This window comes from Mesoplodon mirus (assembly GCF_964341445.2).
Source record: "Mesoplodon mirus genome assembly, chromosome: 3".
Classification (NCBI taxonomy): Eukaryota; Metazoa; Chordata; class Mammalia; order Artiodactyla; family Ziphiidae; genus Mesoplodon; species Mesoplodon mirus.
This window is the reverse complement of record NC_138978.1, coordinates 168,521,565-168,543,496: the sequence shown is the minus strand read 5'-3', so window position 1 is coordinate 168,543,496 and position 21,932 is coordinate 168,521,565. Positions and strand designations below refer to the sequence as shown.

General features: G+C 38.5%; 1 protein-coding gene across 1 annotated transcript in view; it reads right to left on the bottom strand.

Annotated features, from left to right (window-relative positions):
- Nucleotides 1-21,890, bottom strand: part of LOC309799614 (uncharacterized protein) — a 90,015-nt gene extending 68,125 nt beyond the window's left edge. Inside the window, exon 1 of the mRNA XM_082612962.1 lies at nucleotides 21,353-21,890. Within this exon, the coding sequence (XP_082469088.1) occupies nucleotides 21,353-21,628 (276 nt within the window). The 5' untranslated portion in view covers nucleotides 21,629-21,890. The remainder of the gene's footprint in view (nucleotides 1-21,352) is intronic.
- Nucleotides 21,891-21,932: the final 42 nt, after the last annotated feature.

Sequence of the window (21,932 nt, the reverse complement as noted above, 5' to 3'; positions counted from 1 at the left end):
ACAACATGCTGTACATGCAAATATCTGACAATGTTACAGCCACTAGGACTCTTCTCACTCCAGTTATTCCCTGATCAGTCTCACATCCTCCTGTTTCTGTTTTCTCCTCTGCCAGTTTCTACCTACAACATTCAATTCCTACTGACTCAGCACCAGACAACATTTTTCTTCTCCAGAATCCTCTACCATCTCTATAGTGAGACCCCACCATTTCTGATCACAGCTGCCTTCCTTTCAATCTCCAACTGTCTACAGCATGTGTAAATAGGGGTACCAGTGGCCTCCATCTACCCGATCTCCTCAAAGAGTGGATGCCATGCCACCCCTGGGCATCACTTTCATGCACCCTGAGTGGCAGCCAGTGGCCACAATCCCACTATCCCTCACAGAAGTCAAGGAAAGAAGGATCAAGAGAAGAGAGGAGTAGGAGAGGAGAGTTGTATGTGATGAGAAGTTAAGGGCCACCAATTATTGCTTTAGGTCAGCAGTCCCCAACCTTTTTGGCACCAGGGACTGGCTTCGCGGAAGACAATTTTTCCATGGATGGGGGCGGGGGGATGGTTCAGGCGGTAATGCGAGCGATGGAGAGCGGCAGGTGAAGCTTCGCTTGCCTGCCACTCACCTCCTGCTGTGCAGCCTCGTTCCTACCAGGCCGCAGATGGGTACCAGTCTGCGGTCCAGGGGTTGGAGACCCCTGCTTTAGGTGACAGTCAGTGACACTGGGACACAGGCTAAGTCTGCCAGAAAAGCTGCTGAATGATTCTTCAGACTCGCTTGTGACCAAGAGGCAAGCATGACCCCTGCCCCTACCACCACCATCAAATACACAACTTGTAAATAATCTCTCAAATATACCCTCCTCACAGGTGGGAAACCCAGTTCTGTACATTCTTAATCCCAAGAGCTTGAAGATGATACTGTTTTCCCATGCTAGAGGAGACAGTGTTGTCTTACAGCAGAAGCTTCAATCAGAATCTAATTTTCATCCTTGTAGATGACTGGGCCTCATTCACTTTCTCACTCAAGTAAGAACCAAGCATTTTGCTCAAAGCAGTTAAATAAACAATAAATCAGTGAAGCCTCCTGTTGAAATATCTTTTCTCATTTATATTTTTTTGCATTGTATGTTCTTCATACCAAGTCCTAAATAGACCAAAAACAGATTTATTTTTAAATAAACATTGTTTCCAGGTATATTCTATACACACTGTGAGATGAGGCATTTTAAATCTCTCTTAAAATAATACAATCTGTCAAGTTTAAAAGCCATCAAAGCAAAATACAGGTTATATTTATATGATCTAATATAAACTACTAAAATCTTAAATTCTAAATAATTTTGCCACAAGGTAAAGATGTTCAAAATTCCATGAGAAAATACTCTCATTGTCAAAAATAAAAAATAAAACGGAAAATAAGAATAGAAGCTTCTGGGGGGGTGGGATGAATTGGGAGATTGGGATTCACATATATACATTAATCTGTATAAAATAGATAACTAATAAGAACCTGCTGTATAGCACAGGGAACTCCACTTCACTGTACAGTAGAAACTAACACAACAGTGTAAAACAACTATATGCCAATTAGCAGCAACAAAAAAAGAATAAACGCTTCCATCAGCAGATGAATGGATAAAGGAGATGCTTAACCCTAACTGCACAAGCACACAACATATTCAAAGCAGCGTAGCAAAGGTTCCAAAAACTGAGGTGCTATCACTCACAGAACATAGACAGTCTGAAGCAAACCGGGTGGATTATCTGTTAAAACAATCAAACAATTCAACATATGCTATCTCTTTTAAAATAGAAACATAAATGGGTCAAAAGTTAAAGGATGGAAGAATAGTATGCAAACACTAATCAAAAGAAAAATGGAGTGGCTATATTAATATCAGACAGAATAGACTTCAAGGACTATTACCAGGGGTGGGGGACAAAAAGATATTATATAATAAAAAAAGAGTGAATTCACCAAAAAAAAAAAAAAAATCTTAAATGTGCATGCACCTAACAAGACAACTTCCAAAAACTTAAACACAGATAGAACTGAAATGAGAAGTAGATAAATCCACGATTATACTTAGAGATTTCAACATTTCTCTCACAGTAATTGATAGAAGTAGACAAAAAATCAGTACCAATACAGAAAACCTAAACACCATTATAAACCAGTTGACATAATTCACCTTTACAGAACACTCTACCTAACAACAGTAGAAAACAATTTTTTTACGTGCACATGGGATATTCACCATGATACACCAAATTCTGGGCCATTAAACAAATCTTAACAAATTTATAATAATTGAAATCACATAAAATATCTTGTTAGATCATAATGGAATTAAATTAGGAGTTAATACAAGAAAGGTATCTAGTAAATCTACAAATATTTGGAAATCAAACAACACAGTTCTAAATTACCCATGCATCAAAGAAAAAGCCACAAAGGAAACTAGGGGGAAATGAAATGAAATAAAACTACAACATACCAGATTTTGTGGGAGGCAATTAAAACAGTGGTTCAAATGGAATTTATATGATTAAATGATTATACTGGAAAAGAAAAATGTCTCAAATCAATAATATAATTGTACACCTTTAAAAACTAGAAAAAGAAGAGCAAAATAAACCCAAAGCAAGTAGAAGGAAGGAAATTATTAAGGTAAGAGCAGAAATCAATTAAAATTGAGACTAAAAAAAAAAATCATACTCAAGAGTGAAAAGCTAAAAGCTTTCCCTCTAAATCAGGAGCAAGGCAAGGGTGCTCATTCTCACCACTTTTATTCATCGTAATATTGGAAGTCCTACCCAGAGCAATTAAACAAGAAAAAAGAAATAAATGCATCCAAGTTGGAAAGGAAGAAGTAAAACTGTCACTATTTGCAAATGACATGATATTACTCAAATTCAGTCAAGTTGCAGTATACAAAATCAATGCATAAAAATCTGTTGTGTTTCTATACACTAATAATGAACTATCAGAAAGAGAAATTAAGAAAACAATTCCATTTACAATTACATCAAAAAGAATAAACTACCTAGTAATAAATTTAACCAAGGAGGTGAAAGACCTGTATACGGAAAACTACAAGACACTGATGAAAAAAACTGAAGAAGACACAAATAAATGGAAAGATATTGCATGATCATGGAATTAATCAGAAGAATTAATATTGTTAAAATGTCCATACTACTTAAAGCAATATACAGATTCAATTCAATTCCTATCAAAATTCCAATGGCATTTTTCACAGAAAGAAAACAAATAATAGAGAAAATTAATGAAACCAAAAGCTGGTGCTTTGAAATGTTCAGTAAAATTGATAAACCTCTAGTCAAACTGAACAAGAGTAATAGAAAGAACATGAGTTACTAACATCAGGAATGAAAGAAGGGACATCACTACTGATCCCACAGACACTGAAAAGATAATAACAGAATTCTAGGGAAAACTCTATGTCTATAAATTTGATAATGTAGATGAAATGAACCAATTCTTTGATGAACAAACCTATCAAACCCACACAGGAAGAAATAGATATATTTCTATTAAAGAAATCTATTTATTTTTTATATATATTGTATCTATTAAAGAAATTGAATTTGTAGTTTTAAGCCTTCCATAAAGGATACTCCAGGCCAGATGGTGAAGTCTATCAAACACTGATAGAAGAAATAACAATTCTACACAATCTCTTCCCCAAAAAGAAGGAGAGGCAATACTTCTCAACTCATTTTATGAGGTTGGCATTAAATGATAAAACCAGATAAAGACATTACAATTAAGAAAATTTCAAACCAATATCCCTCATGAAATAGATACAAAAATATTACAAAGTATTAACAAATTGAACCCAGCAGTATATAAGAGGGATATGTCACAACCAAGTGGGGTTGCTCCAAGGAACGCAAGGTGTGTTCAACATTTGAAAAGCAATCGATGTAATTTACCATATCAACAGTCTAAAGAAGAATAATCACATAAACATCTTACTGGATGCAGAAAAAGCATTAGAATAAATTCAATATCCATTTATAATAAAAAATCTCAGCAGACTAGGAATAGAAGGAACTTCCTTAAAGGAAGGTACCTTAGGTACCTTTAAGGAAGATACCTTAAAGGTATCTATGAAAAACCTACAGGGAAATTCATACTTAATGATGAGACTAAATGCTTTCCCCTAAAATTGAGAACAGGGAAGGAATGCCCTCTCTTACCACTCTTAGTCAAATGGTACTGAAAGTCCTAGCCAGTATAATAATGCAATAAAAAGAGGTAAAAGACATATACTGGGTGGGCCAAAATGTTCGTTTGTTTTTTTCTGTAAGATGGTTCTAGTAGCACTTAGTTGTCTTTAACTTCATTCGAAACAATTTTATTAGATTGTATGTGACAGCTGTCATACCAGCGTGCATTTAAAAAAAGACATCAGAATTGGTGAATTTTTGTATAGCCATTTTAAAAAAAATTTATTTTATTTATTTTTGGCTGCATTGGGTCTTCGTTGCTGTGCATGGCTTTCTCTAGTTGTGGCGAGCGGGGGCTACTCTTTGTTGCAGTGCACGGGCTTCTCACTGTGGTGGCTTCTCTTGTTGCGGAACACAGGCTCTAGGTGCACGGGTTTCAGTAGTTGTGGCGCATGGGCTCAGTAGTTGTGGCACATGGGCTCAGTAGTTGTGGCTCGCAGGCTCAGTAGTTGTGGCACACGGGCTTAGTTGCTCCACAGCATGTGGGATCTTCCTGGACCAGGGTTCAAACCCCTGTCCCCTGCATTGGCAGGCGGATTCTTAACCACTGCGCCACCAGGGAAGCCCTGTATAGCTACTTTAATATTGAAGATGGAAGGAAAAAAGCAACATTTTCAGGATATTATGCTTTATTATTTCAAGAAGGGTAAAAATGCAACTGAAATGCATAAGATTTGTGCAGTGTATGGCGAAGGTGCTGTGACTGATCAAATATGTCAAAAGTGGTTTGCAAAGTTTCTTGCTGGAGATTTCTTGCTGGATGATGTTCCATAGTCAGGTAGACCAGTTGAAGTTGATAGCGATCAAATCGAAACAATAATTGAGAACAATCAACGTCATACCACACGGGAGGTAGCCGACATTCCCAAAATATCCAAATCAAGCTTTGAAAATCATTTGCACCAGCTTGGTTACGTGAATTGCTTTGATGTTTGGGTTCCACATAAGTTAAGCGAAAAAAACCCTGACCATATTTCCACATTCGATTTTCTACTGAAACATAATGAAAACGTTTTTTTAAAACAAATTGTGATGGACGATGAAAAGTGGATACTGTACAGTAATGTGGAACAGAAGAGATTGTGGGGCAAGTGAAATGAACCACCACCAACCACACCAAAGGTCGGTCTTCATCCAAAGAACGTGATGTTGTGTATATGCTGGGATTGGAAGGGAGTCCTCTATTATGAGCTCCTTCCAGAAAACCAAATGATTAATTCCAACAAGTATTGCTCCCAATTAGACCAACTGAAAGCAGCACTCGATAAAAAGCATCCAGAATTAGTCAACAGAAAACACATAATCTTCTATCAGGATAACAGCAATACCGCATGTTTCTTTGATGACCAGGCAAAAACTGTTACAGCTTGGCTGGGAAGTTCTGATTCATCCTTCGTAATCACCAGACATCGCACCTTCGGATTTCCACTTATTTAGGTCTTTACAAAATTCTCTTAATGGGAAAAATTTCAGTTCCCTGGACGACTGTTAAAGGCACCTGAACGGTTCTTTGCTCAAAAAGATAAAAAGTTTTGGGAAGATGGAATTATGAAGTTGCCTGGAAAATGGCAGAAGGTAGTAGAACAGAAGGGTGAATATGTTGTTCAGTAAAGTTCTTGGTGAAAATGAAAAATGTGTCTTTTATTTTTACTTAAAAACTGAAGCGGGGGGCTTCCCTGGTGGCACAGTGGTTGAGAGTCTGCCTGCCAATGCAGGGGACACGGGTTCGTGCCCCAGTCCGGGAGGATCCCACATGCTGCCGAGCGGCTGGGCCCGTGAGCCATGGCCGCTGAGCCTGTGTGTCTGGAGCCTGTGCTCCGCACAGGAGAGGCCCCAACAGTGAGAGGCCCGCGTACCGCAAAAAAAAATAAAAAAATAAAAAAACTGAAGGGGGCCTTCCCTGGTGGCGCAGTGGTTGAGAGTCTGCCTGCCGATGCAGGGGACGCGGGTTCGTGCCCCGGTCTGGGAAGATCCCACATGCTGCAGAGCAGCTGGGCCCGTGAGCCACGACCCCTGAGCCTGCGCGTCCGGAGCCTGTGCTCCACAACGGGAGAGGCCGCAACAGTGAGAGGCCCGCGTACCGCAAAAAAAAAAAAAAAAAAAAAACTGAAGGCACTTTTTGCCCCACCCAATAGATTATAAGGTATGAAACAAAAATATCTTTATTTATAGATAACAAAATTGCCAATGTCGAAAATTTCAAAGAATCTACCAAAAAAATCCTAAAACTAATAAATCAGTTAGCAAGGTAGCAGGATACATATCAATATACAAATCAATCTTATTGCTATATACAACAACTGAAATTTGAAATTTTAAAAATACCATCTACAATAGTACCAAAAATAAGTAAAGTGCTTAGGTATAAACCTAACAAAATATGTGCAGAATCTATATGCTAAAAACTACAAAAGACTGATGAGAGAAACAAAAGAAGATCTTAAAAAATGCAGAGACAGGCTTCCCTGGTGGCACAGTGGTTGAGAGTCCACCTGTCAATGCAGGGGACACGGGTTCGTGCCCCGGTCCGGGAAGATCCCGCGTGCCATGGAGCGGCTGGGCCCGTGAGCCATGGCCGCTGAGCCTGCGCGTCCGGAGCCTGTGCTCCGCAACAGGAGAGGCCACAACAGTGAGAGGCCTGCGTACCGCAAAAAAAAAAAAAAAAAAAAAGCAGAGACATACAGTATTCATGAATTGGAAGATTCAATATTATTAAGAAATTGTTTCTCCCCAAACCAACGTATAGAGTCAAGGCCATCCCCATCAAAATTCCAGCAGGACTTTTTTTATAGATACAGACAAGCTAATTTAAAATTTTATATGGAAAGCCAAAGGAACCAGAATAGTTTAAACACACACACACACACACACACACAAACAGAAAAAGAACAGAGTTGGAGATCTCACACCACCTAATTTCAAGACTTATAGACAGTATGATAATGTCAAAAAGATAGGAATATAGATCAATGAAATAGCATTGAGAGTCTAGAAATAAATCCTTGTATTTATGGTCAGTGGATTATTGACAAAGCTACAAAAGAGTTCAGCCGAGAAATTATGGTACTTTTAACAAATGGTGCTGGAACATTTGGACATTTAGAAGCAAATAATATATGTATTTTATATATACATGTATATGTATACACATACATAAGAAATACAGATCTTGACCAATACCCCACACCTTATACAAAATCAACTCACAGACCTAAATGTAAAATCTAAAACTAATAAGATTCTAGGAAAAAAAGTAGCTTGCAGTCTCATCACAAGAAAAAAATTCTCTATGTCCAGTGACAATGTTTACTAGACTCATTGTGGTGACAATTTTGCAATACATACAATTATCAAATAATTACACTGTACACCTGAAACTAATATAATGTTGTGTGTCAATTATACCTCAATTTTTTTTTTTTAAAAAAAAGGAGCTTGCTCTTCTGTATCTGAGGATCTGAGGAGCCTTCCCCAATACACAAAAACCTTACAATTACCTTACCTGGATCAGATACCTCACAAAAGAGAGGATGCCCATCCTCCTTAAAACATACCCCAAACACCCGCTATTGCCATTAGACCCATAACGAGGGTTAACTTTCAGAATGTTCTGGTGGCCTGGAAGTGGTAGCAGTTCTCTGCATATAACTGGTGCTGAGTCCAGGTTCCTAGATTTGCCCCTTCTTCCAGGGAAACACTATTTGCTCTTCAGAGTGAGTATGGACCAAGATAATCTATATATTATGTCTTCACTAAACACCTATTATAAAACAGGCTGGGGTATGCATAGTTCCCATCTCTGGCCTTGTTTATTATCAGTGGTTATATAATCCTTTGATCCACAGTTTCTGGCTCCAGCTGAGGACCCAAAGCTGAGGTACAAAAATAAACTCCAGCTTGGAAGGGAAGGTGGAAAAGTTTGTTCTCACAGAATTTGTCCCCTTGACCACTGAAATAACCAGCCTAGATTCTTAATTTTTATTCATTGCTATCAGTAAATATTTATTAAGTAATTACAACAGATTTATTGGGCAAGTAAAGCAGGTCATGTGCTATGCAACCATGAGAAGACACAAAACCAGAGTCCCCAACCCTACATAGTCCATTCTAGATGAAGAGTAAACATACACCTTTATGTTTTCACAGATTGTGTTTATGGAGCAATTCCAAACTCTCTTCATTGGGCGACATGCCTGTGTGTGACTAAATTTTCTAGGCTCCATATGGGCAAGGTAGCTAGGCAGAGAGAATCCCCTAAAACTGAAATTATTTCTAAGGGAAGTAGGGGTTGTACTTATGCTGGAGGAGGACAAAGATAGACTTTGAAATAGCACATGGTTAGAGCTTAGAGTCCATCATCATGGAACTGATCTCAGTAAGGTAAGGGTCTCATTGCTTGTACTACCCCAAGTCTCCAACTGTCCCACTAGCAGGTATTGTTGGTGACAAAGGTAAAATGCAGGATTGCAGCCCATCATTGCTGTAAGAACTACTCAGACTTTCCTGATTTGAGTTAGTTAAAAAAATTATCATATGCTTGAATAATAATGTATAAAAGAAAAAGGGGATGGGAAAGAAGAAATGTTTAGGGGAAAGAGGACGACAAAGGGATGAAAAAGTAGAGAAGAGATTAGGAAAGAGAACATTACACTATAAGCTCATTGAGGCCATATACCAATACCTCGCACAGTGCCTTGCACTTAGAGAGGGAAATGCTTATTCAATGGATGAACGAATGAATGAATGAACAGGAAAAAGGGGAGAGAAATGAGATATATGAATAAGTTTTAACTTGTAAATAGCTTTAGCTCTTTAAATATTAAGCAAATCTGTTTTTATATAAAAAGACAACACCAATGATACTCCTTCCCAGGTCCTCCAATCAGAAATGTGTACTTTCTATTGTTTATCCTCTATTAATATGAATCAGCCATATAGCCTACCCAGCTCCCTTTATGACCAGGATGTTGATCCCAGAGATAGGGCCATGGAACAGAGCAAGATTAACGATGTCCATTAGGCCCAAACCCACGGTTTGGTTTTCGGTGGAACTGTACTCTCAGCCAACACAAGATGGAAATGAAGGCTGAATACTTATTGACAATAACTGACTACATACCTTAGTGGGTACACAAAAAATAAACCAGAGGTATAAGATGAAATTCTGTGCTTCCAATCCACAAATCTAAATTTCACAAAAGGTTTTGATTGTTAATTGCAAAATAAACCTATCTGCCCACGAGGACCCTAGGGAAAGAGTGTCACTGACTGCATAATACATGTAAATACTTTGTTTATATAACCTTAGTTGTCTGGCTTCCTGAAAAATGAAGGAATTTAGTTCAGAGACACTTGAGCTCAGTATCTAAGGACTGCTTTCCTTCTCCTTGGAACATAGAGATCTTTTATTTGACCGCTAAATCCCAGCCATTTGCTAAAGATGACTCAGTGCCCAGGAAGTTCAGGAGAAAAAGTCTCAGACAGAGAGAAACTGCCTCTGCCGATGCCTCATTTCACCCACCAATATCTATATGCCACCTAAGTATCGCCCATGTGGTCTGAAAGCTATCAAAGAAAAACAATGCTGACAGGTCCAGAATCGAACAATAGTTACCATATATGTTTAAGGAGAATTCTTCTATTGAAGAGCCTGAAAATTACCTCTCAAATAGTTTTTGAAGCCATGGTGTTGAAAGACATTGGATGAGAATCTGGAGCCAAGTGTTTGTTGAGCTTATCTTAGTCTATACTCACTCTACAGAGCAAATAGTGATTCCTGGAAGAAGGGGCAAATCTGGGAACCTGGACTCAGCACCAGTTATACTCAGGGACCTGCTACCACTTCCAGGCCACCAGAACATGCTGAAACTTAACCCTAGTCATGGGTCTAATGACAATAGGAGTGTTTGGGGTAGGTTTAAGGAGGATGGGCATCCTCTCTTTTGTGAGGTATTTGCTCCAGGTGAGGTAATTGTAGGTTTTTGAGGGAGAAAGAGACTCCTCAGATACAGAGGTACAGGCAAGGGGGACTATGAGTGACTCAATATTCTCAGTTTTATTTGAGTCCAACCAAAACTCCTCATTTCAAGTTTTAGGAGGTCATTCCTTTCTGACTAATGACCTAACTTTCACATGGAACACTTTGCAAGGCTGTGAATTCAACTGATATAAGTCTGCAATCTGCACAATTAAATTTTGCATTTGATTTTCAATAATATCAGCCCTGTGACTATTAAAAAAAAAGATCATTTTAGGGCTGCTGTGGAAGCTCTCTGGTTCTCAGACCAAGAATTGAACCAAGAGTTTAAGGTCCTGAGATTTTCATTTTCTTTCTGTAAGGACTCACTGTACTCAGAAATATCTAACCTGCAGCGAGGTCCTTACAGTGATCACTACTGCCACTTGAGTCAGGTGCAGCAGGCACTTGAGCCCCCAAAGCACATGCATTTCATCACAGTCAACACGTGTGATTATTTGATTGTGATGCCAGTGAATGTCGTGTATAACTAGCACTGCATCTCCCCTTGGCAAGGGGCTCAGACCAAACCAACAACAGAAAGCAATCTTTGAGAGTTTTTCTCCTAGGACTACTCCTAGTACCAATTTCTATTTCAGTTAGGGTCCAGTCAAGAGACAGAAACCACACAGCAATTCAAACAGAGGAAGCATAATATAAAGAATTGTTCACTTGGTGAAAAGGTGGTTAGCTACTAAAAGAGCAGAAGAGAATTTTATGGGAATAGGGCGGCAAACACAGACTACAGCTATCACTCTTAAGGCCAAGGGAAAGGTAAACAAGAAGGAAACTTCAAAATGTAGAGAAAGGCTGTACCAGGATAAGATTCAGGCCTCTAAGGGGGATGGCTCAGAAACATGTCACCCACTGCTAGGATGAAGAAGAAAGCTTCTGGAGGACATTTACTAGCTGGAACCATAGGAGCAGTTCACCACCACAAGGAATACCGCCAGGGCCAGCTGTACGCTGATTCATTCACTGTCATGTGGAGAAAAAAAATCAATATAAGTGCCTCCTTCTCCAGCTTTGAGAATCCCTTCAGCCCACTCTTCACCCCCAACTGGCCAAACCCAACATCTGGCAGAGAAAAACATGTAGTTTGCAGAGTATAGCTCGAGGGTCATAAAGTAGGACAAAGAAAGGTAGATTTGGAGCTAAAGGAAAATAAATTAATAACTGGAACACCTGAATACAGAGATTAGGAGTAAAGATGGAGAGAGATAAACAATTGCAAGATATACTTGGGAGGCAGAATCACTTGTACTTGATGTCGAGTCCTTTTGGTGGTGCGTTAAAGGAGGACTCAGGATGACTTTCTCTTAAGAGAGAAGAGGAAAACTGGGGATATTCAGTCTTGTATCAAATGGGTTTGTTTGGTGGGGGAGGTGGGGAATTAAGAATTACATCTTGGACATATTTCATATGTTTGTGACAGAGGTCAAAATGCCAAATGGCAGATAGATAGCAATGCAAATCTTGAGGTTGGCTGAAGATAAAAATGGGCGTCAGCATGTGGTTGCTATTTAAGGTCACAGGACTAGATGAGATCACTTACAGAGAAACTGTAGTTAGATAAAAGGGTCAAGGAATGTGCCTGTGAAGCTCCAACACTTAGAAATCAGGGAAAAGATGAGGAGTCAGTAAAGGAGACATTAACCAGTGAGAGAGGTGAAAAAAATCAGGAGAGTTTGGTGTTATGGAAGCAGAGTAAGAAGCGTTTCCCCAAAAAGTAGTCAGTTCTGTCACACACTAATTCCATTGGACTTAACGAGATGAGTTTTAATGGGTAGAGGAAGAAAAAGAGAAAGGAACAGAGAAGTGAGTTGTAGCAGGAGGAAACGCTGGGTCAAGGTAGGCCTTTTCAACTGAACTGTCTAATTTATTGAACACTTGAAATGTGACTATTGCAAACTGAGATGTGCTATAGGTGTAAATAACGTATCAGATTTTTAAAACTTAGTACAAAAAAGTATAAAATATCTTGTTAATAATTTTTAGGTTGATTGCATGTTAAAATGATAATATTTTATATATGTTGGGTTAAATAAAATATATTACAATTAGTTTTACTTATTTCTTTTCACTTTTTTAAGGTGTCTTTCATAAAATTTTAAATTACCTATGTGGCTCATCTTACATCCCTATTAGACAGAACTGTACAAGGGCATGTTTGTATACTAATAGAATGAGCAGTGGAGAAGCAGAGATTGATGCTGTAGAAAGAGAAAGAGTAAGGAAAAGAAGGAAGACATTAATAAGCTTTAGTAGATAGGGAGGAATGGGGAAACAATAATAGATTGAGGGACAAACAGAAAGACAGGTGTACACAGGCAAATATTTGTCATAGTCTTTAAACAGAGACTATTCTCTGGCCATGGAGCATTGATAAACACTTATCAAGGTCTAGGTTGCAAATAAAATCTCAATATGCTTCCAAAGGTACAGATCATATTGCAAGAAAACAAGAAATTAATAAGAAAAAGGTAGCAAACCCAATCTAATCCCATGAACATTATAAAACAGTTTTCTAATAACTCTTGGGTTAAAGTAGAAATCAGTGCTAAAATACAGAATGTTTAGAAATTTAAAAACACACTACATTTCAGAACTTATGGGATACCACCAAAGCTTAACTGAAAGAAAAATTCAGAATTTTTAGAGATCTGATTAACACATAGAAGACAAGTAAATGATTTAAGCATTCAATTCAAGAAACTAAAAAGAGAACATCAAAATAAACCAACAGAGAATAGGAGAAAGAAACTAAGTAAAATAAAAGTAGAAATTAATGAACTAGAAAGCATAGCAAAACTGCATAGACCTGATAAATAAAACAATAGTTTTGTTCTTGTTTTGTCTTTGAATACTACAACATAAAAACCATTAGTAACTAGAACCAAGAAAAAGGGAGAGGAAATAAAAACACATACAATGAGAAAGGGAATATAACCAAAAATAGATTTAAATTATAAAATTTCCAACATACGCCAATAACTTAGAAAATCTACATGCAATAGACACATTTTGGAAGATATAAATTACTAATATTGACTCTTGAAGAGAGAAAATTAGCCCAATAATCAGAGAAGAAATTGAAAATGTACCAAAAGTTCTAACTTCAAAACAGGCACTAGTTCCAGATTGTTTTACCAGAAGGTCCAACATATCTTAAAGAACAGATAATTCCTGAGCTATTTAAATTATTCAGATAATAAAAATTAGGACAAGCTTCCCAATTTACTTTATTAAGAAGTTTATCCTGACTATCAATGCTAGCAAAAATAAAATAAAATAAATCTTGGGTCATTTTCACTAATGAATAAAAATTTTTAAATCCAAAGTAAAATATTAATAAGTCTAATTTATCAGACTATAGGATACTTTTGACAGCAAGTAACAGAAACCCTGATTCAAATTATCTTTAACAATATGGGTATTTCTTGACTCAGCAGGAAGTCTAGAGATAGAATAAGTTTCAGGATGGGTTGTAGTTCAATCATGTTATTAAGTATCCAGATTTTTTTTCCATCCTTCTGCTCTGCCACTCTTGGTATTATGTCATTCCTGGTCTTTTATAAACATGACTGCAATATTTCCAAGCAGCCAGGCACAATTCTCAGAGGAAGATGAAAAAATGACTCCCTTTGGTTTTCACTTAGGAGCAAGGACACTTTTCCCAGAAGTTGCCCTAGTGGATGTCACGTCTCATTAGAAAGAGTTAGATCAAATGCCTGTCCCTGAACCAATCCCGATTAATGGCATGCTTTTGTTTTAGTCTGTAGCATCAGAATCCCCTGGAAGACTTATTAAAACACATTATCGCAGGGTCCAATCCCCAGTTTCTGATTCAGTAGGTCTGGCGTGGGGCCTGATAATCTGCATTTCTAATAAATTCCCAGGTAATGCTGGATTATCTTGGACCAATTAGGACTATCTCTGGAGCTGGAGGTAAGGTCAGCTTCCCCGAGGCACCTGGCTGGATGGAAGATGGATAGATACCCGCTTAGAACTGTGGCTTACATAGCATCTTCAACAAGGAGAAATAAATTAGTACAGAAATGGCAGGACAGAGGAAAGTTGTTTTAGCCTTCCAAGAGTGGTGAGCTGTGGGAAGGTAATATATGTGAGGAAACTAATGGAGTAAAGTTTGCTTGCAGATTTCTCTGATGCCATCTCTGAGCTAAGAGTCTGTCTCCAGCAAAAGAAGAATTTATATACTGCCTTTAGGAAGAAAGAGGCAGGTTTTTCTGACTTTGATGCTTCTTAATTGCCTTCAGCTCAAAATAATTTTTATGTCAAAGAAAGAGGCATATTTTGAGGTGACATTCTGGTTTCCTTCAGTTTCCCATTTGAAACTTTATCTTCGGAAAATTTCATACATATATTTTTTTAAATAAATTTATTTTATATTTATTTTTGGCTGCGTTGGGTCTTCATTGCTGCACACGGGCTTTCTCTAGTTGCGGTGAATGGGGGCTACTCTTCATTGCAGTGCGCAGGCTTCTCACTGCAGTGGCTTCTCTTGTTGCAGAGCATGGGCTCTAGGCGTACGGGCTTCAGTGGTTGTGGCACGCAGGCTCAGTAGTTGTGGCTCACGTGTTCTAGAGTGCAGACTCAGTAGTTGTGGTGCACGGGCTTAGTTGCTCCGCGGCATGTGGGATCTTCCCGGACCAGGGATCGAACCCACATTTCCTGCATTAGCAGGTGGATTCTTAACCACTGCACCACCAGGGAAGTCCTGGAAAGTTTCATATATTAAAGGCTGAGTTAGTCACTGCAGAAAGACTTGAGTTAGATGTTATGAGATAAGAGATCAAGCCAAGGAGGAGAAAACCATAAATTGGAACAAGCAGAAAAGAACAAATCTAATTATATTGTCCCATATCTTAATTAATCAGTCTCTTAGTCTTGGGAATAGGTCAGTCCAGTTAAACAGTTGTGTTTCATTTAAGGAGTCAGTGTTGCAGGTGGGCTTCCACCTAAATTCGGCCTCTGTACGTGCAGATTTCTAAGAATTCCATACAGTTTCTGGAACACTTACATTAATAATATATATCCACACAAATATAACCCAAAAAGGCCAAACATCACTTCTTACTTGACTATGCTTCCCATGTAATTTGACATATCAAATAAGCCTAAATAGTTTAATATTTCTCTTTTTATAAGGAGAGAGAACAAATCTCTTGAGATATTCTGGGGCTCTCCAAAAAATTCCCAAAGTTAGTTCAAGGTCAACAGACTTCATTTAGAACTTGATTTTGTCAAAAATGTCAAAGGTTTAAAACACAGGAATAAATAGGATCACAGGTAATTGTGACATGATTAACCAAAGTGACAACTAAAGATTTTGAAGGCAAATACAGAACATTACATAGCTGTTAAAAACAAATGAACAAAAATCCTTAGCTCTTTTTTTTTTTTTTCGGTACGCAGGCCTTTCACCGTTGTGGCATCTCCCGTTGCGGAGCACAGGCTCCAGACGTGCAGGCTCAGCGGCCATGGCTCACGGATCCAGCCACTCCGCGGCATGTGGGATCTTCCCGGACCGGGGCACGAACCCATGTCCCCTGCATCGGAAGGCGGACTCTCAACCATTGCGCCACCAGGGAAGCCCCTTAGCTCTTTTAATATTGAGAAAATTCAGTTTTTGTTAAGTAATCAAAGCCCTGTTAAAAACAACAATAAAGCACAGAAAATAATTAGATAAGACCAAAAAAGTAAAAAAAACAAAACATGGTATCCTAGGTAGGATTACTTAAAAGGTAAAGAAACCTTTTGTAGTCTCTTATTAAGAGCAGACCAATAATTCAAGAAAACTTTGTCATTTTAACAGAGAAATAAAATTAAATTTTAGTTTTGCATAGGGACACTATTGATTGTAAAGCTTATTTTTTAAATCCTTATAATAATTTCATTTAATTTTTAGCCAGCTTGATTACATAATATAAAATTTTCTGGGCTTCCCTGGTGGCACAGTGGTTGAGAGTCCGCCTGCCGATGCAGGGGACACGGGTTCGTGCCCCGGTCCGGGAAGATCCCACATGCCGCAGAGCGGCGGGGCCTGTAAGCCATGGCCGCTGAGCCTGCATGTCCGGAGCCTGTGCTCCGCAACAGGAGAGGCCACAACAGTGAGAGGCCTGTGTACTGAAAAAAAAAAAAATTTCTCCCTCCTTCTTTCTCTTCTTCCCAACTTTCTATATCCATTTAGTTTTTGTCCTTTATTCTCTTCTTTTTTAAAAAATTCTGAAGCAACTTCAAATAACCTCTAAACTAGGACAAAATTTCTTTCCATTTTCCTTAACAAAAACACAACTTTATACCTCATATCTTTTTTTTTTACCAAAATCATATCCTACTTTACTTGTATACTTGCATGCATAGTTTTTGTTCTTATTATTTCTAGTACTTTTAGTTACATGTACTGATCTAAATTTTTAACTCTTAGTAATGCTAATTTTCAGTGAAAACTAAGAATCAGGCAATTGTGAACTGTTTGTCACATACTAACTTCTGTAGTAGATTGGCAAATTTATAAATACATTTCATAATTTCTAGACGCATATGACTTTTTTAATAGACTTTTTTTTCAGTGTGGCTAGAAGAATATGTTATTAACAGACCTAACTTAATCTCTTCTCTCTCTGTAATAAGAAGCTAAAATTAGATACATTTATGTTTAGCATTTAATGTTTCAGTGTTTTATCTTACTTGGAAATGACCTAGATATTCAATGAATATCATCATTTAATTTAAGTTATTGTAACTTTAAGGATTCAAGTTACCAAAAATATTTTGGAAACTACATTTAAGCAGACATATTTTATAAAACAGCAGACATATTTTATAAAACAATCATTGTTGAAAATGAATCACATATATAAAATGAATATATATATAAAAAACCACAAACATGGAAACAAAGTATCTAAAAAGTTAAACATGTGGCTTTTCTCTCTCTCTCTGTTTACTTCTGTGCTTTACAAACATTAAGCAATTTCTTTTTTTTATATTTTTGTTCTTAGATTATGAATTCATAATTTTATAACTAAATATGTAATAGAGACAACGTAAGCCCATTTGACTAGTCTTAATTTATATAAGCACTTTTTTAAAGCAAATTAAATAGAGCTCTTTTACAAGTTACTTTTGGCAATACCATCTGAAGGTAGAAAAGTATCAAATATACATAGCATACATACACAGACATACATAAAGATACAGACACAAAGAGAAATCTTACCGTTTTCATTTGCAAATTTTGGCCATAAGACATGTACGAGAACACAAAACTCACTAGTTTATAAAAGAACAGTTGGATCCAAATTGTGTTTCCGGCAGATGGAACAAGTTAACGTTACCCACTCAGATCACTAAAGATTTTTTACTAATATTTGTGGAAAAGACTTTTAGCATTTGCATTTGCCCTTGATAGGTAATCTTATGGAGGTTATGGGCTAGATTTTGGTCAAGGAAGCTTTCATAGAAGTTCATTTTTTTAAAAAGCTTCTTTTTCCTTTTTACTTTTTTTTGTATATAGTCTAAGGTAAGAGTCCAACTTCATCCTTTTGCATGTGGATGTCCAATTTTCCCTACACCACTTGTTGAAGAGACTATCTTTCCTCATCAAGCGGCCTTGGCACCCTTGTCAAAGATTATTTGACAATATATGTAACGGTTTATTCTGTGTTGTCTATATATATATGCTATATATATATATATATATATATACACACACATACACACACACACACACAAAGATATGAAGCTTCACGAATTGATATTCACTGCCCACTCTGTAAAAATCTTAATTTTTTTTCCTTTAGAGCATCAGGCCTTTTATGTTTAACTAAAAGCAGAAAAAAAATTGGTTAACTTAACTCAACATCCTTTAAGCAATTCCAAATTGGCTTTTGGTCTTTATTATATCATGCTTTAAAATCTAATCCTTTAACCATTTATGAGTAAATTTTTCCCCAAAACAATCATAATTTGTGAAACTTACTAAACAGTCTCTTTCAGTGTAAACAGTAAACTTTCAGGAAGAGTGCTTTATTTGAGAAAAGAAGTGTCAGAACTTATTGCTCCAAAGTCCCTCTGAGAACTATTCATCGTTTTAGCATTTAAAAAGCTGTTTTGTTTTCATTTTTACTCCCATGTATCCTATTGGGTTGGTCAAAAAATTCGTTCAGGTTTTTCGTACGATCTTATGGGAAAACCTGAATGAACTTTTTGGCCAGCCCAATACTTTGCTTTCTTTCCAGATTGTAGGATATGATAGGGAGGAATACCCACATTAAACATGATAAAGAAGAGCAGTGGAGAGATTATCAGTCTCACTCACACAGCAGGTTGATAGCACTGCCCTGATCAGCAGAGTTTCCTGTACTCCAGCCCTCTTTCTATTTTTTTTTTCTGAAAAGAAAATCAAATTTAACAAGAAAGCTTTATAAGAATTGTTTTTAAAAACATCATCCCACCTTCCTAACATTAATTTCAATTTTTATATATCTCCTCCCACATACATAAGAATTTTTACCTAGATACAATTATAACTAGGGACACATTGCTCTTTTATTTCCAGCAGAAGGTGGATAAGAAGCTTTGCTGTATGGCTGTAGGAAGGTGCCCAAACGCTTCTTCAATACTTCGTGCAATCTAGCTCCACACCACTATGTCTAACAGGTCATAAATATTTATCAATAACATATGGTCTAACCTTTAGGAGCTCACAACCTAGTGAGAGAGGAGACATCCTAATGTACTGCTCTTCTTCCAAATGGCCATTGCCAATCCCTTCACCTTTTCCTTCAGTCTGTCCAAAGCAGTAAGGACAGAAGAGACTGTCAATCAGCCAAGAGTCAGAGCCCTCTGAAAACCCCTGCAAACCCTTCCTTCCTGTCAATCAGGAGTTAATTCTAAGGACTTCAAGTTCTCCCCAACCCTGCCAGCTGTCAGAAGACATTTGCCTCCACCCTCTCTGCAAAGTAAATCCTTCCCCTTAGCCTAACTCTCCCTTTTCCACATTCTGGTCTCTCCCTGGGATGCCTCCCTGGCCCCTCCTCCTTTCTCATGGCACTTCTTGCTTTTCCCTCTACAGAGGGGCTTAGCCCACTGTAGTTTAAGGTTGGAAGCTAGCAGGCTATTAGTATCCTGTGTAAAGTATCCTTTAATGACTAGATAGGTTATCTTGCACCCTTCAGCATCAGTCATCTGCTGCTCTGCTTCTAGAGTTCCTGCCACTCTCCACTCTTCTCCTGGCTACCACATCTTCCTTCAGTGTAGTACAGAAGTTAAACTCAACTACCTACAAGAGTCAGGCAGGACAGCTGGTGTTCTTTTGACTTTGTCTGCATATTAAGTATATGGGAACATTCTCTACTTTTACAAAGAAATATGCTCTACCTTGTTCCACCTTGAAACATATGGCCCTTAGTCAACCTTTCACTTTTACAATTTTTGCCAGAGATAGGGTTACATTAGGATGGGACTCATTTTCCTCCTAATTCTAACCTAAGAAAAATAACAGGGAAAGAGTGTGGTTAAACTGCCAATAGACAATGTCAGTAAGTGGTGGGGCGTCTTCTGAATAAATAGGAAATATATGTGCTCTTAGAAGGCTACTCTCCAGTCACTGTTCGCCAAGTGGAACATGAGCCCAGTGTGGCCAGTTCTTCTGACTTTTGAGGAGATAGAAATTCAGATATTTTTGTGGAAATTGGATTTTTTTAGATGTTGACGGCTAACTCAAAAGAATTAAAAATGCTAGAAAGGCTAAAGCAAACAAGTCTGCAGTCGACAAGAGGATTGCCAGTGTGCAGTCTCTGGAACAGACATTTATTTTATCACAGTTGCTTAATTTATTGTACAACAGACAGTTTTATAATTATGCCTTTTCTAGAGATCTGTAATCTGTTTCTGTGTTCATTCTCCATATTTGTGGTATATCTGTGTTTTCCAGCCTATCTCCACAACATTATTAATAGTGCCTTAAGTTCAAATTACCCTCCTTTTCCTCTTGTTCTCTTTCTCCCCTACAAAAGGAGTTAAAACATAGCACTTTTAAAACCAAAGTTTGGAGTCAAATTAGTTTACAGATTAAAGTATAGTAGCTTCACAGAGTTTTCCAGAGTGGCTAAGAAATTTTTCCAGTAATCTTACTACAAGTCCTTGTTTAGAGGAGAAATGAGAAAGTATGATTAGCATGCACACACACAAAAACATCACTATGATGAAAACAAATCATAGTATGTGAGTCACTTCTCTTAACACTGCCCTGTGCCTTTTTTTAAGCCTGAGGAGCCCCACCCAGAGAATTTTTCATACTTCTGGACTCTAACAATCTGGGACCCTCCCCTCCCCCCAACCCTCCATCAGCATTTACGTTTTTATCGTAACTGTATGTACATCATCTGCTTTCCCTGTATGAGCAGAGACTGTATCTCTTCTCTGTATCACCAGGTCTGGTACAGTGCCTAGCAAACAGTTGGCAAAGCAAGGGTTATTGCATAACCTACTATCATCATCCAAATAATAGCTACCATTTCCAGAGCACTTACTATATAAACTAAAGTAGTTGTGGAAACAGATGCAGCTGATAACTGGTTGTTATGGCCTCGAAGTTGGAAGCTCATCCCCAAAAAGGAACACTCCAGGCACAATGGCGGCAGTAACTACTTATAGTTTACCTATATTACCCTGGAGGCTTTCCCAGACCAGACCACCCAATCGAAGCAGCACCTCAGTTACCCTCTAGCACATAATCTTATTTTCTCTGAATATGATTTACTACTGTCTAATATATTCTTGGTTAAATATGTATCCCTCACTATAATGAAAGCTCCAAGAGAACAGTCATCTTGGCTACCTTGTGCTTGGCACATAGAAAGTAAATAAATGAATCTAAACTTCCCACTTCCTTGGGTGGCAGAGTTGACGTGCACACAATAGATCACAATAAGTATGTTTTAAAATTTATATTTAAACTTCAGGATAATTGTGTTGAATATCTTATGGTTCATAATGAACTCTGGGAGTGGAATAAAAATAAAAGTTTGGTCACATTCCCCCAAGCACTTACTGATATGGGTGCTGGAATTTTTGCTGCAACAAGAAAGCCACTTCCTCTGACGCAAGGTGCCCCACATGCTTGGGTCTTGCCACATCCTCTGATACAGATATCAGGATGGCTAGGCTGGCTGGGGCGCTCAGGATGCCAGACGCTCACACTAACAGAGCGGGGAGTGCAGGGGTCGCCAGAACCCTCTGCCAGGAGTCGGCCGTGAGTGGGTGTGCAGGAGGGTAGCAGCGGTTTCGTGCGTCTCCTCAGGGCGGCTGTCCGCCTTGGGGCTCCCATTCCTACTGCGTTCCGCTTCCTTTACTTCCAAAGCCCAGAACGCACCCCCAAGCCTCCAAAGAGCGACGTCACTGAGTCCCCTGTCACATGAGGAGAGCATGATAGTGTCCACAGGCTCCCGGCAGGGCAGAGGCCTGGCGGGGTGCCGGACCCGGCCCAGGACTGTCCTCCCCTAGCCCAGGCCCAGGCTCCCGCCGGTTCCGGACTCTCGCTCCCGCCCACGCCAGCCGCGGCCCCACCCACAGCCTGGCCCCGCCCCTTGTCCCTCCCATCGCTCCCGCAGCGACTCCGTCTATCTAGGCTT